The sequence below is a fragment of the Cavia porcellus genome, unplaced genomic scaffold (assembly GCF_034190915.1).
Source record: "Cavia porcellus strain 051 isolate PalLab524CR breed Dunkin Hartley unplaced genomic scaffold, mCavPor4.1 scaffold_7, whole genome shotgun sequence".
NCBI lineage: Eukaryota > Metazoa > Chordata > Mammalia > Rodentia > Caviidae > Cavia > Cavia porcellus.
Window position 1 is genome coordinate 16893656 of NW_026947490.1, and position 11530 is coordinate 16905185.

The window sequence follows — 11530 nt, forward strand, 5'->3', positions numbered from 1 at the left end:
GAGCCTGAGTTGCGTGAGCCTCTGGGTTTATTGATTCCTTGTGCAACTGGAGGTCTCAGCACCTTGGCGTGGGGGGCAAGCTGCGGGCTGCGAGGGTGGCCCGGCCTGCAGAGATGATGAGGGCGCTCAGCGCACCAGGTGGAAGGTGAGCCAGTACATGAACAGGGGCTGCGCCGCCGCCACCGCCATGGTCAAGTACATGCGCAGCTGGTTCCGCGCGCCGCGCACCGGGACCCCTTCTGCTGCCGCCTCAGCCAGGATCTTCAGCCGCAGCGTCCGGATCTGGAGGGCAGATGCGCGCGCGGGTCACCCTGTGGGTCGGGGTGGGAACTTGGGCAAAACCCCCGCTGCCTGCAGGCCAGGCCCAAAGTGACCCTGAGGCTCGTGACTGTTAATACCCTGCCTGGGGGGTGGTGAGCTGCTCCTACGGCTACTTTACCTCTTACGTTGGCCAAGAGACGTTTGCTCTCATGAGGTGCTGGAGATGAAACCCAGGGCCTCCTGATGTTAGATTGGGCAAATGTTCTACCACCAGGCTACTCCCCCAGAACCTCTCATGACTTTTTTTTTGCCTTACTGGGATTGAACCTAGGGGTTTCACACTGATACACATCCCCAGCCCCTTTATCTTCTGTTTTGTTTTGTTTTGTTTTTTAGACAGGGTCTCACTGTATCCCAGGCTGGTCTTGAACTTGCAATGATCTTTCTGCTTTGGTTCCCAAGTGCTGGGATTACAAGCATGTGCCACCATGCCTGGCTCAGATGATAATTTTTTATAACAAGCTATTTCCTAAAATACTTTCAATTTCTTTTCAAAAACTTGTAGCTAGGCAGCCTGTGGCATATACCTATAATCCCAGGATTTAGAAGGCTGAAGCAGGAGGATTACAAGTACAAGGACAGCCTAATATATTGAGTTCAAGGCCAGCCCAAGCTACATAGCAAGACTTGTCTCAAAAAAAAGAAAAAAGAAAAAAGAAACAGAAAAGCTTATAATGCTACGAAGTCAAAGTTTGCCTGTGGGTCACAGTTAGCAACCAGCTATCACATTTATACTCTGCCTTTTTGTGTTCAAAATGAATCGTCCCAGCATCTTGAGGTACAGTCAAGGGGGAAACAGGTCTGAACAGGGCAAGTGACCTCCTCCGAATCCAGTGAAGCCTGGGGTCAACCCAAGCCTGCTAGGCCCACTGCTGTTAAATAGCACCCCTTTCCCTGCCACCCACCCCCCTCCCCTGTAAGAAGGGCCTTCAGAATTTCCTTCCAGTGACATTTTAGCCAGAAGCCACCATATAAGGAGAGTAGAGCAAGAAGAGGCAGCCAGCCAGCAGCCAGGACACAGCGTAACCCTCATTCCCCAACCCCCTGCAGCATTTTGGGTCCAGCTTCTTCAGCCACAGCCTGGATGCTCCCTTTTGGAAGCTCTCCTGGCCCCAGACTCGGGTAGCCACTCTAGGCTCCCTCGGTTCAGCAGGGCTCTGGTCTAAATCCCTCTCTGATATCTGCAAGGAGGCCCTAGGGACCCCAATTCACCCAAGAGGCCTGTGGCCCAGCCCCACTCTCACTGGGTCACAGCTCACCATGAACACGAAGATGGAAACGCAGCACCAGCCCAGCACCAGGTAGTAACCAGTCTTCCCAAAGAGCAGGCCCATAAGGACACCACCTATCATGCTGGAAGGAGAGAAGAGGCTGGGTTGAGGGAGAGGCCTTTGGGCTGGGGCTGGCAAGCAAGGTGGGAGGTACTCACCCGACATACTTGTAGCCCAAGAAGGCCACCAGGTCAATGGTGGTGAGGTCAGTGTTAATGGTGACCAGGTAGAGGCTGAGCAGGATGGCCAGCACCTCCAGTGCCAGCCAGGCCAGTGCCGAGCTCGCCTGCAGCCCCAGGAGGTCTGGGGAGAACCTGTGGGGACTGAGTTCAGTCAGGGGCCTGGCAGCTCAAGATGTCCCTGACCAATGCCTGGGGACAGCTCTGTGTGGATATGGGGTGGGACTGGAGACCCAGCAGTAACCAAGGTAGATATAGGCCTCTCCTTATAGAAATGTCACTTTGAGGAGGAGGCCGACCTGTCCCACACAGTGGAATCCAGCAGTGTTAGGACTGGGCTGAGGGACTGTAGGGGGCTCCCTAGGAGAGGGACAGTAAGCTAAGGGCAGAAGGAGTAAGCAGCTAAGCCTGGAAGGACAGCCTCGCTCTCTGCCCTAAGGCCAGGACCTCAACAGTGATTCAACAGTTGTCTTCAGTGCCACAAAGGAAAGGAACAGGGGGATTATAAGTGAGAGGTGGTGGTGGGGCTCCCTCCAGTCAGGCTGGGGGAAGGCAGTGACACAGGGTGGGAGACATGGCAATCAATAGGCACAGGACAGGAACATCCTCCTGAGAAGGCAGCTGAAATGCAAAGGCCCTGGGGGGCTGTGCTGACCTTCTAGGGGAAGAAACGAGGTGATCAGGCCTCACAGGGATAAGGGGTGTGGTCAGCCCCCCTTTCTGAGTCAGGGTACAGGGGTAGAGGGGGGCAGCTCATTTAGGTCCCTTTGAAGAAGAGGTGGATCTGGGGCTGGTTCCCAGGAGGAAGGACACACTGGAGGGTCAGGTGTCACAGGGCATGCAAGGCTGCACATGGGTGGGAGAAAAGGGAAGAGATGAGGTCAGGTATCAGGGTTCCAGGGAGGGTTCTGTCTTGAGTCAACTGGGAGAAATGAAAGGCTATTCTAAAAGGAGACCTGAGACCTCCTTGATGGCCCCTTGGCCAACCGATCCCACTTCACCCCATCCCATCCTGGACCTCCCTTACCTGTCCTGAGTCCCCAGTGCAAGACCAGCCACCAAGATGTAGGTGATGAAAGCCATTGCTGTAGGAGGCAGACCCAGACACTGGTCAGAGAAGGAAGGCCTACTGTGGGGCTCAGGCCACCCAAGCCCCTGACCTACACATGCCCGCCAGAGGGAGGAGGGTGTGGGGTGGTAGGCAGGCTGTGACCTGGAATGTAGAGGTCTGGAGCATTGACATCGAAGCGGGGGGCCACTGGGGTGTCCTGCTGGTACTGTACCTCCCAGTCCTATGGGGCAACAAGGAGTGGGCAGGACACCCAGAGCAGGCACCCTTGGCCCCCACGCTCCTAGCCCCTGGCAGCCACACTGACCTGGTGCAGGTAGGGGAAGACAAGCAGACCCAGCTTTTTGCCCACGTACATGGTGTCCACGGCAAAGTAATACTTGAGCTTGGTGACAGGGATGAAGCGGTCGATCTAGGGAAGCAGAGGTCAAATCTGAGGCCTTGTAGTCCCTGTGGTCCCTCACTCCTGCCAGCCCCGGCACTCACATTCTTGTCTACCAGCTCCTTGCCGTGTGCGGCCAGGCTGCTCCCGTAGGCCATTGCCATGTTGGACACAGGATCTGCTAGGAAGGCTGCCTGGGGTGAGGCAGAGCTGGCAGGGTAGCCCAGGCCACCTGCTGCCCGCTGGGCCCCATAGCCCCGGCTCTGAGCTGAACTTGTGTCATCGAAAAGCTGGTGTGGGTCAGCCATGCCCGGCTGGGACACTGGGATCCTCCTCTTCGAGGCTGCAAAGGCAAAAGGTGGGGAGCCATTGATTCTGCAGAACTCTCCCTGCTGCTCCTACCACAGCAGGGACAGGTCACCGTGACAGAATCGATTTTGATGTCAGATGGGCTGTCAGGTATGAGTTGCCATCCATCCATTCATCTACCCATCCATCTATGCTCCATCCAAATAATGATAAAGAAGATGGCAGCTACTCTGTACTGGGCTGGCTGTTCACAAAATCTTGTACAAAGCTTTTTTTTTTTTTTGGTCTTTTTCATTTTTATCGGTACCGAGGATTGAACTCACGACCGCCTGCTTGCAAGGCAGGTGCTTATGCCGCTGAGCTAAACCTCCAGCCCCAATTGTACAAAGCTTTTAACTAAGCACAAGGGTCCTGTTCCTATCTCCTTCTACACTGTCCCTCAGGCGTTCGGCTGCAGCTACCAGGGCCTCTCAATGCTCCCTGGACACCCTGTCACTGTGCCACCTCAGGGCCTTTGCCCTAGCTGTGCCTCTGCCCCTCGAGGTCTTGCTGAGTGGAGTCTTCGTCAGCCTGACCATGCTGTCTGCAACTGCACCTCTTTCTGTGCCACTGCTTGCTCCCTGACCTGCTTCATTGGTCCACAGAATGAATGCAGCACCAGTAGACTCGTTCTTTATTTTGTTCCACTTCTCCCATTGGACAGTGAGGTCCTGTCCCAGATGAGGGCTGCAGTCAGCTCTCGGTCTGAACCTGATCAGTGTGAAAATGCCACCTCGTCTTGCAGATGTGAAAACCAAGGCTCAGATGGCTAAATGACTTATGCACACAGCCAAACCAAGTGAGTGGCAGATCAGGAGACCTACCAGGTGGGTCTGACAAGTATCACAATAACTAAACCCTGGCAGAGTGCTTACCCCACAGCAGGTCCTGTCACCATCACTATGCCTTAGCTCCTTTTACCTCACAGTCACCTGTCTCTTCACACCGTTTTGCAGAGGAGAAAGGGAAAGCCAAAAAGGTCTGGGCCCATCTCAAAATCATTAGACAGCTGGGTGTGGTGGCACATGCCTGTAATCCCAGCACTTTCAGGCTGACCCAAAAGGATGGCCACAAATTGAGGCCAGCCTGGACTACTTAGGGAGACTGTCTCAAAAACAAAACAAAACTCATGCAGGTGTGAGGCACAGTCAGGTTTTAAGAGCTTGCAAAAGGTCAGGGCTGGGGTGTGGCTCAATGCTATAGAACTTGCCTAGCAGACAGGAGGCACAGCAAAAACCCAAACAAAAGCCAGGTATGGTGGTGCACATCTGTAATCCCAGCACTAGGGAGGCTGGGGCAGGAGGATCACCTTGTGTTTGAGGCCAGACTGGGTCTGGGCCCTTCTCAAAACCATTAGCCTGGGCTACATAGGGGAACTGAAGGTCAACCTAAACTAAATAGTGAGACCCTGTCTCAAAAAACAAACAAAAGGGGGCTGGGGATTTAGCTCAGCGGCATAAGCACCTGCCTTGCAACCAGGCAGTCATGAGTTCGATCCCTGGTACCGATAAAAAGGAAAAAGACCAAAAAAACCCCCACAAAAGCCCCAAATAAAACCTAGGAAAGCTCCTCAGATGTTGGGGGCTAGGGGAGAGTAGAGGCTGCTGGGTTGGCCTGGAGGGGCACACAGGCACAGGCCATTTCTGGGTAGCTCTCCCACAAAGGAGGAAAACAGGTGGGCACATTGGGGTGTGGGGTGGAAACAGCTACCTTCCCTGATCCTGGTTTGACCTCTGAGGAAGTGGGGGTTGCTCTCTGAATGACATCAGAAGCCAGCACTGTGGTCCAGGGCCTGGCTCCTGATCACCAGGCAACACTGACACAGCAAACGATTTCTGCCAGGCACAGGTGGCAGGGAACAGGGTAAGATTTGATGGGCTCGGGAGATAAACCAAATTACCCACATCCAGGGGTCTCTGCCCTCAACTCTCTCAGTGGAGTAGAATTCACTGTCTTACTGGGCTGCACCATGCGGCAGTGAGGTGACGCTCACCAAGTGCTCAGCCCACAGGCAGCAGCTGTCCATCACCTTACTGTCAACTTACAGCCCCCAACTCTTCCTCTGCCCACCCCCCATCATGGCACTGCAGAATGAGCCCACGGCCTTCACATTGAGCTACACCCCCAATCTTTTTTTTTAATTTTTATTTTGAGATGGGGTTGCCCAGGCTAGACTCTTGACTTGTTGTGATCTTCCTGCCTCAGCCTCCCAAGTGCTGGGATTACAAACCTTTGCCACCACATCCCACCCTCTCAATTTTTTTTGTAGCCTGAAAACAATGGGCTCTTCATTTTCATTTTTTTTCCCTTCATTTTCAGAGCGAACAATATTAGCACTACCTTGTCCCCATTTCCCGCAGCCTGAAAGTTCGGTGCAAGCCCCCTTCATCCCTGTCAGTCCATCAGCCCTCAACTCTGGGTTCTGCTGCTACCTGGCCTCCTAAGTCTCTCCACAGATCTAGGCTGACGCCACTGTTCTATTACTTGAATCAAGCCCATGGCAACATTTGGTGTCACTGCTTTTATGGCCAGGATCTACGTCTCTGCTTTTCCCTTTTGTTTTAAGAGCTAGGGTCTGGCTAACTTGGGTTTTTGGAGATAGGGTCAGGCCAGCCTCAAATTAGTGATCCTTTTGCCTCAGCCTCCTGACCACTGGGATTACAGGCAGCACCACCATACCTGGCTGACCTCTTATTTCTGAAACATTTGTAGGCACCTGTTTCTCTTACCTGTCTGACCCAATAGGCACAGGAACCCTCTGCCATGGGGGCTCTGCTGCAGCAACAGTGGACGCAGCAAAGGGTGAAGCGACATACCCTTCTGCCTGTGTGGAGCTAGCAGTCCCCCGACGGGCCACTCTCCAGATCCTGCAAGCTGGCGACTCATCTGCTACCTTTGCCCTTGTCTCTGCTTCTCAGCTACAGTAGTCTCATCCATAGCCAGCTCTTACCACCAAGTGCACCTTTGGCTTCTGGGTTCCACCTGGAGCCACTATCTGCTGCCCGGCTGGAGACTCAAGTGTGGCCCCTTCCTGGAACCCCCCAGCTGCCTGCCCCTGGGCCCTTACCTCCGCCCCAAACTCCCAACTTCCCCTCTGCAGGACATCAGTGCCAATTAGTCCCTACCCACTACTTCCCAGTGTCATCCACCCCTCTGACATGTCATCTCCAAAGTCATTTAAATGTCCTAGCTGGTGCCCTGGCCCATGATTCTAAGCCCTATCAACCTTCACTTCACTGGGCAGCCCATATTACTTTTATTATCTTTTAATTTAAAAAAAATTTTTTTGAGACAGTCTGTGTGTGTGGCCCAGGCTGGCCTAACTCAGGGCACTCTGCCTTTCTCAGCTTCCTGAGTGGTGGGATTATAGGTGTGTGCTACCTTGCCCAGTTTAATTTTTCTTTAAACAGTAATGAAGCTTGACCTTAGGACCTCTGCACTGAATTACACCCCCAAAGTGCTTTTAAAATTTTTAAATTTTGAAGCCGGGTGTAATCCCACCTGTAATCCCAGTACTCGGGAGGCTGAGGCTGGAGGATCATGGTGAGTTTGAGTCCAGCCTAGGTGACAAAGTGAGCTCAAGGCCAGCCTGAACTGCACAGAGATCTTGTCTCAAAAAGACAAAAAAATTTTTAAAAATTTTGAAAGTCTCGCTGAATTGCCCAGGTTGGACTCAAACTTGGGATCCTCTTGTCTCAATCTTCCAGAGCATGCACTACCATGCTCAGATTCCCCCCCCCCCCGACAGGGTCCGCCTATCTAGTCCAAGCTGGCCTTAAACTTGTGCAATCCTCTTAGCCTCTCATGAAGGCTGAGATTACAGACACACCACACCATGCCTGGCTTTCCATACTTTTATTTTATTCGTTTTTTTTTTTTTTTTAACTAAGAATCAAACTCATGACCTTCCAGGCAGGTGCTGTGTGTTTATTTGTTGACTGACTGATTGATTGATTGAGTGAGAGAGGGTTTTGCTGTGTAGCTCAGGATTGGCTTGAACTCATTATGTAGCCCAGACTGGCCTTCAATTTGCAGTGATACCATTGCCTCAGCCTCCCAATTGTTGGGATTACAGGTGGGAACCATTGGAGCAGGTCTTACGATCCTTTTAAGTACAAATTAAGTGCCCCTTGTGCTGAAAATCAAATTCAAATGCACACTAGGCCCTGTGTGACCAACCCTGCCAGCCACTTCCGACGCCAACCACAACTTTCCTCCTCTCCGGATGTACCCTGCGGAGCTCCTTGCGCCCACAGCCCTTTGAACACGCAGCACCACGCTTTCGTCTTGGAACGTCTTCCCTCCCTCAGCCCCCGCACTCCTCCTCTAAGGCTCTCCTCACGCTTTCATACAAGGCACAGCCCCGCCGGCTCTTAGCCATAACATCCAGTGCTTTTCTTCCCTTCTGAGCACTCAGCACAGCTTCTAAGTCACTACTCATCTGTCTACTCCTTTTCTTGCCTTCCCTCTTGCTGCAGATCTCCTAGGTTACAGATACCCTCTTCCAGGAAGCGCACTGACACCCCAAGATGTCACCTCGGGACTCCCACAACAGATGCCTCTTCAGTGGGTCCCCACCTCTCTCTGACCCTGCAGCCTGCACCTGCGCCTACCCATCCTACATGCTCGTCCACGTTCCCTTCCATCCCCAACTCCGCTTAAGCCTCCCCTCATATCCCTGAGCCCTCTGCCCAGTGCTTCTCGCATCGCAGCGCCATCTAGATTGTCACCGTCATTCGTTGTTTCTGGCAGCTGCAAAAGGGCAAGAACAGCGCTGACTGGGCACTTCTGTACCCCCTGGGTCACCCACCATAGGGCAGCCAAGTCCCTTACTGACCGAAAGGAGGAACAGCACAACCACCTCTCCCACAGAAGAGCTTTCCTTAACCACTAGTCACGGACGGCTCAGATCATTGTCTTCACATCCCCACTATCCCCCAACTTTCTTGACCTGTTTGTTTCCTGCTTAAGTGTCGGTCTTTCCACCGAACTCTGATGGCGAGAACTGAGTTATGCCGCTCACTATTGGGCACCCAAATTCCAACACAGGGCCGGGCACAGCGGAAGGTGAGGGAAGACATGTTGAATGAACAAATTTAAAGCACAAGGTACATACGGAGATGAAGAACTTAAAAACAAATTCAGAGATCCGAAAGGGAGATTAACAGTACAGTACATACAAATTCAAATCTTAAAGTGAGGGATAAACATTGTGCACTCTGCCACGACAGCTCGTGGGCGCTGGGGGGCCTTAAAAGGCAGGGAATCAGAAGCCGGCAGATCGCTAACAGCAAATGAATGAAAGTCGAGTTTCTTTGCACATCATACAATGTCCTGCCCAAAGTTTTCTTCTAGAGTCTAAAGGAATTTCTTAAAGAATTGTACCCGCGACGCGCCCCCTACCCGGCATCCCCGCGCTGTGCACACCTCGAAACTCCGGATCTTCTATCTCGTGACCTCTGACCCGCAATGACCTCGCTAACCGCCGCAGCTGCCCCGCCACACCCCCGCCCGAAAGAGCTCCTCGGCTGGCCACGTACGCCACTTACGCAGCCGGGGCGTCCCCGCCGCCGCCGCCGCCAAGCCTGCCGGGTGCATCCTTCCCCTTCGCCGCCGCCTGAATCGCGGTTCGGAACGTGCCCGCCCGGCTCCCGTAGCCACGCCCGGAAGTACACGATAGCCAATGAGTTTCATGATTGAGAGGAGGCCACACCTCAGAAAGGCCTGAACGAATGGGATGTGGTTTACGTAAGAGGCGGGAACTGGCGCTGCTGACGTAAAGCGAGAGGGACAGAAAGGTGGTATCCGGAACGTCTTGACCAGAATTACAGATGTGAGATGTGGAGCTAAGAGCGAGATGGGAAACGTTTCTTTACATTCAGGCCGTCAGTTTGAGTCTGAGTCACACAAAGATGTGGGTCGGGGCAAGAGAGATGCATTTGTGTTCTCCAAGGACTAATACGAGTTGTGCCAGCTCCAGTGCTTATACAATTTTGGCACTGCTTAGGTTTTTGTTTGCGGTAGTGGGGGTTGAACTCAGTACCTTCGGACTGAGATGCATCTTCAGCTATTACTTATTTTGGGGATCAGACTTGTGATCCTTCTGCTTCAGCCTCCCTAAGAGCTGGGATTACATGTTTCTGTGCTTTTTTTTTTTTTTTTTTTTTTCCTTTTTATCGGTACCGGGGATCGAACTCACGACTGCCTGCTTGCAAAGCAGGCGCTTATGCCGCTGAACTAAATCCCCAGCCCCCTTTTGTTTGTTTTTTGAGACAGCCTTGCTCTGTAGGCCAGGCTGGCGTTTAACTCGTGGTCCTCAAGTCCTGAGTGCTGGAATTACAGGCCTCGTGTCCCCATGCCCACCTCCCCCTCCTTAGGTATTAAAATGAATAATTAAAAAAAAGAACACCCAACAAATTATTGGTGATAAAAACTGGTATCTTTGTTCAGAGCTACCGTTAGGCCATTTCTCTGAAATTCATACAGATGTTCTCCTGTTGTGACTTTTTCTCCAATGCCTGGTGTCCACCAAACACTTGTCAACAACTGTAATAGCTCATGGCACTCACTAGTGTTGAACACTGAAAACCGGCTTCCTTTGTCTCTTCTCTTTGCTTTTCCTCCTCCTCCCTTGTGTCCCCAGCCTCTTCCACTTATTGCAGGCAAAGACAATGGTGGAAATGACTTCCAGGCCCTGGCAGCACTCCGGAAGGATTGTGGCATGTGGCCTTATCATGGTGGCTTCCGTTCCTCCTCTGAGAGACGCTTTTGGGGACCTTGAGGGCTGCTCCTGGTTTATCAAAGAGTGCTGGCTGAGTTGGGTTTTTGTATGAAGCCCATTCCTCCCTGACATAGCATCTGTGCCTTAGGCATCACCATGATGCTTCTCATTTTCAGTCCTTCCTCTTCTTCCAGATTAATCACTTCTGAAGCTTTTTTTTTTATACTGGCAGTCAAACTCATAATCTTGCACTTTCCAGCAAGGGGCTTATGCTGCGCTGAGCTAAATCCCCAACATCTGTAGCTATTTCTTAATTAATAAACTAAGTATTTTGGCTTCCTGCCTACCTCTTTTTTTGTTTGTTTTGGTATTTTGTTTGTCTTGTTTTTTGAGACAGGTTCTCCTTGTGCAGTCCAGGATGGCCTTGAACTCACTACATAGCCCAGGGTGACCTTGAGCTCTTAGTGATCTTCCTGCCTCAGTCTCCTGAGTGCTGGGATTACAAATGTATACCATCATGCCAGGCCCTGCTGACCTCTTATGTGACTATAATTATCCTTTAGTCTCTGTGGAGAATTGGTTCCAGAAGCTCTGTGGATACCAAAATTCTTAAACACTCAAATCCTTTATATGAAATGATATTGGTCAGGTATAGTGGCAAATGCCTGTAATCCCAGCTACTTGAGAAACTGAATCAGGAGCATTCCAAGTTTGAGACCAGCCTGGGCAGCTTAGCAAGACCTTGTCTCAAAATAAAATTTTAAAAAGGAATGGGAGTATAGCTCAGTGGTAGAATGATTGCCTAGCATGCTCAGGCCCTGGGTTCAATCCTCAGTACTGTGTGAGAGAGAGACATAGAAAGGCATAGACAGAGAAACAGAGACTGGACATCATGGTGGTACATGCTTATAATTAATCCTGGCCAGCACTTTGGGAGGCTGAGGCAGGAGGATTACAAGTTCCAGCCCTGCAGTACCAAAAATAAATAAATAAATAAAAGGAAAAAGAAAAAGATGTAATATTTGTGTATGCACGTTTCCATATATTTTTCTTCCATATCTCTTTATTTTAAATTTTGGTTTTTTTTTTTACAGGATAAAGCTTTAATTGGAAAGTAAGAGAAGCCTGGCATGGTGGCACATCCCTGTAATCCCAGCACTTGGGAGGCTGAAGGAGGATTGCCATGAGTTCAAGCCCAGCCTGGACTATGTAGTGAAACCCTGTCTCAAAAAATAAAGA

The 11530-nt window shown here is 51.5% G+C and overlaps 1 protein-coding gene across 7 annotated transcripts; it reads right to left on the minus strand.

The window, feature by feature from the left end:
• Positions 1 to 9: 9 nt before the first annotated feature.
• Yif1b (Yip1 interacting factor homolog B, membrane trafficking protein) lies at positions 10 to 9270 on the minus strand. Of its 7 annotated transcripts, none has more exons than XM_013149877.3 (8): positions 9120 to 9270; positions 3327 to 3565; positions 3148 to 3252; positions 2985 to 3063; positions 2799 to 2856; positions 1751 to 1915; positions 1581 to 1674; positions 10 to 282 (listed from the first exon to the last, which is right to left on the minus strand). In XM_013149877.3, exons 1-8 carry the CDS (start codon positions 9262 to 9264, stop codon positions 127 to 129), a joined length of 1041 nt encoding a protein of 346 aa, XP_013005331.2. In that variant the 5' UTR covers positions 9265 to 9270; the 3' UTR covers positions 10 to 126. The 7 variants fall into 7 exon arrangements, with proteins under 7 accessions (XP_013005331.2, XP_003467287.2, XP_063108745.1 ...); XM_003467239.5 differs by having other exon boundaries at positions 1751 to 1906; positions 9120 to 9269; XM_063252675.1 differs by having other exon boundaries at positions 10 to 311; positions 9111 to 9247.
• Positions 9271 to 11530: the final 2260 nt, after the last annotated feature.

Excerpts from the sequence above, each read along its gene's own strand:
- Yif1b (XM_013149877.3), bottom strand. The coding sequence starts at position 9,264 with ATGAAACTCATTGGCTATCGTGTACTTCCGGGCGTGGCTACGGGAGCC. Across the intron at positions 3,566-9,119 it reads GGCGGGGACGCCCCGGCTGC|CCTCGAAGAGGAGGATCCCA; the intron begins GTAAGTGGCGTA and ends TTGCCTTTGCAG. Across the intron at positions 3,253-3,326 it reads AGGAGCTGGTAGACAAGAAT|ATCGACCGCTTCATCCCTGT; the intron begins GTGAGTGCCGGG and ends CTGCTTCCCTAG.